We start from the raw sequence: 9,167 nt of genomic DNA on the forward strand, positions 1-9,167 counted from the left end.
TAGACCTTTTGCATAGGTATGTCTTCTCTTAGATATCTGCAAGGCTGTGTGAAGGTCACCTTTCAGTGAGGCCTTCCCCAAAGGCCCTGTGTAAAATAGCAATGGCACACCCTCCCCACTCCTTTACTCCCTACGCCCCTTAACCGGCTTTTCTTTTTCTCCATAGCACTTACCACTGGCCTTGTTTTACTGGTTCATTTATTTTTTGTCTCTCCAGTAGAATTTATTGGCATGGAATAAGAACTCAATAAATATTTATTAAATACATCCATACGTACCCTTGATCAGCTTATACCAACTTCTTGCTCTTCCCGTGGCTAGTACAGAGGACTTTTGTGAATGCGTGGCAGCTTTTGCATAGTAGGCCTTGAATTGTGTTGAATTCATCATTTAACTCTGTTATAAGTGGAAGGGGGGATGAGGACGGATACAGAAGAGGGGCAGGAGGACAGATTGGCTGGTGTGTCCCTAACCCGCCACGGTCCCTTCTGACCCACTGGTTCTTCATCGTCTTGTAAAAATCTTTTCTCCCCTCAGCCTCGTGGTACCTGTTCATACTTCTGCTTTCTTGCTGTCATTCCCAGGTCCCACATTCATCCAGGACCTTAGCTCAGCACCCTCAATTCAGACCCAGGACCCTTGCTCTACCTTTGAGATCCTAAACTCTGGAATGCCAATGTTTGACCCCAATCATTATTATAAACTCTTTCAGTTTATCCCCTTCTATTTGCCCTTGAAACACACTGAGACCCTCATCGTATGCTCCTCCATTTTCAGCCAGACAATTACCCGCTTTTTGGCTTTGTGTCCCCTGTCCAGCCAAAACGCCCGATTTGTACCTCATTCTATACAGAGCAGATGTGGGGTAGTGGAGGAAAGCACAGGTTTTCGAGACACAGACATGGGTTCAAATCCGAACTCCACCAATTGCTAAATTTTGTGATCTTGGGCAAATTAATTAATCTGTCTGAACCTCACTTTCCTTGACTGTAATGTAAGACTAGTAGCTTCCTCATAGGGAGGTTGCGAAGACTGCATGAGACTTAAAGATGCCCCGAGCTCGTAGACAGAACAATAAAGGGAAGCAGTGAGTATTAATGATCATCTGCGTGTGAGTTAATATTTAGAAATGTTTAGAACAGTGCCTGGCATATAGCAATTACTATTTAGTGTTTGTTAAATAAATTAATATTTCTATTTCCTTCTAATATTGTTAATTTCTTTGCCTTTCCTTCACGCTCAAAACTCCCAGTTTCTGCTGCTTCAACAGGAGTTCTGTTGGGTGAAATCACACACCAGCAAAAGGAGGACAGTGAAGGGTGTTGGGCTGCAGCCTCAGCTGGGACACAGCGCAGCCCATTAGTCTTTTTCTTGTCCCTCCACAGGGCCCTCTCTCTTTTGCTCAGCAGCTTCCTTAGCTCCTCTCTGCTCCTGTGAAGAGTCCTCCCTTACCACATCTCCTCTCACACCAAGCAGATGTTCTTACCTCCTACCAGACAGGATAAAATGGAGGTCTGGTGCAAATGCCATCTACGTTTAGACCCCACAGTCATAACTTTTCTTCGTTTATACTCATCCTCACCTCTTGTCTCCCACCTAAGGGCTCTGTCTCATCTGGGCTCCCTGGGAATGCCACACTCTCCAAATCTTTAATCCTTCCCTCTCCTCTGCTGTTTCTGCTCATCCTATAGGTGTGGACACAGTAAAGCATGGTGGTTATGCGTGTAGCCCTGTACCTGGAATATTCAGGTGTGGACCCTGGGGTTGTTGCTTCCTAACTCTGTGACCCTGGTCAAGTTACTTAACCCTACCCTTGCTCAGTTCCTCTTCTGTGTGATGGGGAGAATAACAGTACCTATCTCATAGGGCGATTGGATGGATCGTATGAATGCAAGACATGTGAACGACTTAGAGCAGCGCCTGGCATACAGCAAGTTCTCAATAATTGGATGTTATTTTAAGTCATTCCATAAAGCTTTCATGTTTATGTCTTCTTCTGGCAACGACCTTACCTCTCTTCTCTTCCTGTTGAAGTTTCTTGGGAAAAAAAAAATAGACTTTGATATTCTCCCTTGTTCTAGTGCCTGCTTTTCCCCTCTGTCAAATGCATTGCCCGACTCTCCCATTAAACCGCTTTTGCTCAGGCCTCGCAAAAACCAGCATGTGTGTGTATGCATTTGTGTGTGTGTTTGTGGCGTGCTTGTATTGGCCACTCTGTGACATCTGTCGCTGGACCACTGCTTCCTTCTTCAGATCTCTCCCATGACCTTCTAAGACACCATTTTCTTTTCGTTTTCTTATCTTTCTGGCCCAATCTTCCTCTCTTTCCATGCTTGTCTTATACATAGTTATTTCCCCAGGACTCTGTCATCAGCCCTGCCTCCTTTTCAGGCTGCACTTTCTGCAATGTCTCCTGCAGTGTCCTCTTATGTGGAAGGACTCAAACTGAACTCGTCTATCCCAAGGCCTGCTTGTCACTTCACTTAGCTGTGCTACAGGCTCCTTAATTTATCATAGCCAAAACTGAGCTCTTCCCCACAATCACACCCTGTTTCCTGATTCCATATCTAAGGAAGTGGCACCAGCATCCACCTGTTGCCAAAGCCATAAAATGGAGGGTCACCCTTGGCAACACCTTCTTCCTCATGCTATCCTGACATCTGATGGTCTGGAAGTCTCAGAGATTCTGCTTCCTTATTGCCTGTCCACACCACTCACTCCTAGGTCTCGTAGCTACTCTCACTGGTCAGTATTTTTTGCCAGGATTGTTGCAGTTCCTTCCCGATGAAGTCTCCCCACTTTACTCTTCACTTCACAGTTCTGCAGAGATGTCTTTTTAACATACACATCTGCTTACATTATTTCTCTGCTTTCATTTTCCAGTAACTCATATGACTAAGACTCAGATTGCTTAGCCTGACTCAAGGCTCTCCTGCCCTTCCATCTTTACCTCCTAACTTCCCCTTTGTCAATCCCATGCAGTTCTCTGAACATATCGTTCTCTCTCGCCCTTACCTTCCTGGCTTTGCCTGGAATGTCTTTTCCTGGGTCTCTATTTGACTGAATTGCCCAAGCATTACCGCCTCCTGGAAGCCTTCACTGACCCCCTCCAGCCTGTGTTAAACATCTCTTTGACTCATTTAGGAATTAGTTGCAGCTCCAAATCTATTCAGCTAGCTTTAAAAAGGGCAGGGCTGGGAGAGTAAGAGGAGCAGGTTCTAGGCTGAGTTTCAGGATGACTCCCAGATGAATCCTGAAGAACTGGCCCACGGAGGGATGGCCTGCCTCTGTGATCAGGAAGCCCGAGAATAAGGGAGGGGCCGCCACAGTTCTTAGCTCTGGGTCCACACTGCCTCTGCCGAGAGTCATGTCAGCACAGTACCCAGGAACGGAGGGCTGGACACAGGCACCGCTGCCACTGACAAATCCAGACAGCCTCCACAGCCGCGCTCGGCTCGTCGGTATAAGCACTGGCGGCAGGGACAGGCGGTCCCTCCCTTGGGGTATTTACGCCGTGTTCCCAGTCTTTCAGTATTTGCTTCTGTTTGGCAGAGGCTAGGTCCATGTGGGGAAATGGAGCTGTGGGGAAACAGGGGATTGTAGTCCTTTCCAGCCCACCCTGTGCAGAAAGGCCTGCTAGAAGGAGGAGGGGACAGAGTAGAGGGAGCCAGGACGTGTGTCTGCCTCGCTCCTTCCTGCTCGCGCACCACCATGTGCACAGTTCTGCAGTAACACTTACCACTCGTGGTCTGTTCATTGCCTGATGACCTGTCTCATCTGAATAAGCCATCACTTTCTCGAAGGCAAAAACTACTCTTACTCATCTCTAAATTGTGCCTGGTCCATAGCAGGTTCTCAGTAAATGTTTGTTAAACGAATGAATGAATAAAAAATTTTAGCATTATCTTCGACTTCTCCTTTAATCCACCAGTCAGCAGTTCCTGTTAATTCTATCTCCAAAATGTCCTCCCAGCAAGTGCTCATCATCCCACCTGTTCGGCAACAACCTCATTACTAATTTCTGCCGCTTTGTTCCATTCTCTTGTATAAACTCCAAATCACCACCTGATTTTCTAAAGCACACATCTCATGTCACTCGCCAGCCTAAAAGCTTCCGATGGCTTTTCCTTCAGGAAAAGTACAATTCCTGAGCAGAGCATCCAGGTCCCCCTCCCTCCGCACACAGTCGGTTCACACCGTCTCTCACACACTCCCCGGGCCAGTCACTCCCTCCGCGCAGGCAGCCTGCCGAGCTTTCTCGCTTTGCTCTGGCTGCGGATCCTGTTCACCCTGCACCATCTGGCTCACGTGCCACTTATTTTAGGGAGGTTTTCCATTACCTGCTCTTTGTACCCTATCCCTCAACACTCCACCTCTGACCAGCAGATGACGTCCATCCTTCTCTGAAGTTCTCGAGTGGTGGTGTTTGTACTGCACTGTCAGCATCCTGGGGCCCCACGGAGGTGTTTGTAGGGCCTCTGAAGGGAACAGGGGGAGGCTGGGCAGCTGAGGTTCTGAGCCTCATCTCACTTCAGCCACGGCAGCTCTGCTCAGTCTGATTCATGTATTGTATTTTATGTAAGCCTCTGTTGAGAAAAAGTTTACATTGCTATGGAAAAAGAAAAAAATATTTGAAAAGGCAGTTTCCAAAGGACTTTATACTGTGGGGATAGCAGTCTTCCTAATGAATTAAGTGTAATTATGTGCTTGTCTGGTCCTGTGTCCCGCTCATTGTTCTGGCCCCTGTGTTGAACCAGACAGAGGCAGCCAGTAAGCACAGGTCCATTTGGATTGAGGAGATAAGGCTTACAGAAGACATCGTGGGGTCACCAACTTCATGCAGAGGCGAGGGGTAGGCTTCTTCTGCTTCCTCAGAGAAACAGAAAGGAGAACTGGAGGGAGTGCTCCAGAGGTGCAAGCTTCAGATCCGTATGAACAGTGGTCAATTTGACCTAAGCAGTGATTGGCTACCCTGCGAATGCCTCTCTGACAGTGGAATCATCTGCCGTGAATGACACATAAGTGATCTCAGTGGGGGCTGGCCATCTAGAAGACGTTGCTGGTCCCTTTAACTTCTGTGCCTCCATGATCTTGTGTTATAATTTTAGGTCCCCGCTGAGATTCCAGATGGCTTGGTATCTGGATTTTTGGAGACTGTAATATCAGCAGTATTTTTTTTAGTTGGAAATGAATGAGTTGGATACTTTTCTATTATTGAATTGGTTGCTGCCTGTTTCTGACTAAGGCTATTTTAGAAAGACCGCCCTGGGACTGAAGTGGTGTCAGATGGGGGAGCCAATGCCGTTACTGAAGCAGTGTTCCTGGCATCTTCTGGTCACAGATTTGCTAGGGCAGCACATTCAGAGGAAAATTTATAGCTTCTGCTCCTTGGTAGTAAATGGGGATTCACTTGACTGAGGTAATGGATCGTGGGGATTCTGTAATTTTCTCTGTGGGTGGTCAGCGGCGTTGGAGGTCCAGGGTTACTTTGCTGCCTATTATACATTACTGTTTGATTGAGTTTTCCCACTTGGAGGTTGGGTAATGGTACATTTTATTCCCAGAACAACTAACTTTTTACTAGGAACTGAGAAGATAACTTATTGTTTCCATGCCTTGAAATCTTTTGTGTGGTGTGTTTTTGAACATAACGGCAGGCGAGACTAACAGTGACCCCAGGTCTGCAGTTCTCAGGGAATTTGACACAGGATACTTGGAAACGTTGAAAGAATTTGCTCACTTAACTGGACCAAATGCCTATCTTTTCTAGGAATGTTTTGTGAGATGGAAAAGTACTAGATGTAACTTGGTAATTCTGTTTTATTAATATTATTCTAATTTTTGAAGTCCTGGCTAATGTCCTCAGGCAAGACTGGTTAGCACAACTTGTTAATATGCTTCTTTTTTACCTTTCTGTTTCCAGAGGTAGTTGTTTAGTTAAATATTTTTGTTTAATAAGTAGAAATGTTTGATTTCATATATCTCATGTATCACATAAGGAAACAAACTCAACAAATTTTGAAGAACACATCTTCCTACCAAGACAGGCTATTCTCCGTGATCAGTTAGCCTTGTGAACAGAAGACTAGACAAAAGTATAATTTATGAGTTATATTATAGATGTCAACTGACATTGACATTCATACGAAATACAGGGCTGGCCTACAGCACTGTACAATTTGTGATCATCAGAATATTTTCTTCTATAGCTTAATCTGTCCTATATCCCTTAGCTTCTTGTATATAGATGCACACATTCCGTGTCTGCTCCCTAATTCTGTTATGTCACCCTGTTAACCTCCAGTTATTAGTGGAGCAAAGGAGAAATAACAGTATTTTAAATGCCAGCTCCTGGGATGGGTTTTCTTTCACATCTAATTATGTCCTATAGCTAAGGATTCCCTTGAAATTCTGGCAAAATCATTAGATGTCTCATTTTCTTAAACCTGGTGTTACCTTAGCAGGATAGGTTAGTTATTCAGTATTTGCAGCATAGAGAATAAGAAAGGAACTTGTGTAATTGTCCATGGCTTAAGCTAACAGAATGTAAACCCAGAGAGTATGTGTTGTAAGCATATGGCCCTTTTTCATGACTAATCACTTGAGATATGTAAGTGGTGTCACCATAGAAGCAGTAGAAGGAAATATAAAAATACGTGATATAATTATGTTTCAGGGGAGGAATAACCAATTCTATCACACAGGATCAACTCTAAAAGAATCAAGAAACTTCTTGTATGTGGCTAAGGATCAAACAGTGCTTTATTTTATGGGCTCAAACAAGTAAGTTCAGAAACCAAAGTCCAGGATTAAAAGGACTGTCATAAGAGATACAAAATGCTTAGCACAGACACGATCTTTGATGCAAATGTCACAGTTCTAAACATTGCCTGATAGTGGTGGGCAGCCTTTGAAATTTGGTTTGTATGTTGAGCTTGTCAACACGCTACCCATTCTGCCAGAGGCGTAAGTTGGTTCCTTTCTTGATTCACTTGGTGTAAGGGTGAGGCAAAGTAAAATTTGTTGCTCATTCATTATACATACAAGGCAACATCTGTTCCCTGCTCCTTTTTCGTCTACATTTCTGCCTTCAGAGTATGCTAAATAACAATAGAAATGAACTCTGTGGTTGAAATTTGCTAACCCAAAGGTGAAAACATAGGTAGGGAAATTACCTGGCTAATGTTCAGCTGGAACGCACCAGCTGTTAAAACACTAAACCCTTCCGTGTTGTTGGTCAATAGCTATGATCCTGACACTCCCACGGGCTGTCTGCCCTGGCTGCCCCAGCCCATCCCCTGGGACTCTCTAGACCTTTCTATAATCCAGCAACTAAAGGGATAATGCCTGGTTCATCAGGGCCTCCAGGACCCTGCTAGGGCAGTGTGTGAAATATTTTGAATAGCACCTCTGCATATTACCTAACTCTGGGCATCAGACTTCCAGTAAGACTGGACTGTTTCTACCCCTCCATATTGAGCAGTATAACATTACCCAGTTAGGGTACTAACAGGAAAGAGATGGCCCACCCAAATTAAGACAATCCATTGAGAGTCTATTTATAAAGAAAGTATTTACAAAGATGTAGGTGTGTGTTGGGGCAATAGAGGTTGTGCAGTATCCCAGGGCTCGGAGTAGCAAAACTGCCCTCGCTCTGGGTCCTGGGGGATGGAGGAGGGGTGGCTGTATTACAGAGAAGGCTGCCTTGAAAGAAGCGACCTGACATCAAGCACATAGTCAACCTGAACCAGTCCTGAAGGTAGAGATTCTGATTAGCCAGGGACAACTTGAAGAGGGGCCCACTGCCTGCTAGTTCCTCATTGGCAAATCCAGTGGGAAGCCAGGAAGCACCAGACCGTTGACATAGTCTATAGGTTGTGCCTCCCGGGGCAGCGCTCAGAGTGGAGAGCATGGAGGACAGATCTGGAGGGGTGAAGGGAAGGCTGCCAGCCCACCGTCTAATTGTGTCCTTCTGTGGAATTTTTCAAAATAGTTTATATCCCACATGAAGAGCTCTTAACAAGGAGAAAATAGAAAAGATTTAGCTTGTTTCTTTAAAGTTATTACATTAGATTAGGAAATAGATCTCTTTTGTTTTCTTAACTATCTCCATTCTCCCTGTTATGCTTAGTACCATAAGCATATGGATTTTTCACAATCAATCAGGTTTACACAAAATTTCAGTATTAAAATGATAAAAAAACAAATAAATGTTCAATTGTTCAGCAAAGATTCCTGAAAATAAAGTGACAGAAACTCCGACAGATGTAATGATTCCTGAGGTAGCGCAGTGTACTCGTTGATTCTTCGTGGGATCCAGCTGAGTCCTCGTGATGCCTACAAGTGTGAAAGTGCAGCTCTCCTAGCAACTCTGTGGGTGAAACACACTATCCATCTTACGGAGGTCACAGTTATCTCTGAGCAAACTGAATCATGTTCCTTCCCCATGCAGGAACAGATGCTTATTATCTATGTATTAAAAGATCAAAAGATAGATTATAAGACAAAGAGAAACTGTGCTTTCTAAAAAATTTTTATTTTTTGCCTTTATCTCTTTCCAGCTCTACCTCCAAAATATCGAGCACACAGTGAGTGGCCTTGGTCAGAGTTGAATTTGTGCTGCCTGCTACTTGCCTCCAGATTCCCACAGTTTTCCGTGGCCACATCCGCTCCCTTGGTATCTTCAGACTTCGAGGGAGCATCAAGATGGTGGAGCACATGCATAGTTAGCTAGCAGTGGGAGAAAGGCTTCCAAGGTGTGGGACAGCAAAAATCCCATTGCTCTGATGACATAGTCAACTTGGAAGCATCACCACTACCTAATTTGTAAGGGACCCCTGGCCACATTAAGATGCCTGAACCAGTTAATCCCAGGAGTAACATCTTTATCCTCACCTGTGGTGACATGGAAGAGCTGAGTTCTAGATTCCAGCTAGGCAAATTGCTTAACCTCTTGCACGATAGGGATCATATTTGACTTCACAGGACTTTTATGAGGACTATTCAGCACTGTGGTGGCCTGCCTTGGCCAGAAGGACCATTTTCCTTTCAGCCAAGTCTTGGATGGCCATGTTTACTCTTTTGTCAACTGTCACTTTGATGATGACGTTGGCCCTCCTTGGCCCTGACCCAAGGAAATTAAAAAGTCCTCACTTCCTAAGGATATA

At 44.8% G+C, this 9,167-nt stretch overlaps 1 protein-coding gene across 1 annotated transcript in view; it reads left to right on the forward strand.

Moving 5' to 3' along the window:
* Positions 1-8,730, forward strand: part of NUBPL (NUBP iron-sulfur cluster assembly factor, mitochondrial) — a 252,602-nt gene extending 243,872 nt beyond the window's left edge. The window contains exon 12 of the mRNA XM_044765455.2: positions 8,562-8,730. Within this exon, the coding sequence (XP_044621390.1) occupies positions 8,562-8,612 (51 nt within the window). The 3' untranslated portion in view covers positions 8,613-8,730. The remainder of the gene's footprint in view (positions 1-8,561) is intronic.
* The last annotated feature ends 437 nt before the right edge of the window (positions 8,731-9,167 follow it).

This window comes from Equus asinus, chromosome 2, assembly GCF_041296235.1.
Source record: "Equus asinus isolate D_3611 breed Donkey chromosome 2, EquAss-T2T_v2, whole genome shotgun sequence".
Taxonomy (NCBI): Eukaryota; Metazoa; Chordata; class Mammalia; order Perissodactyla; family Equidae; genus Equus; species Equus asinus.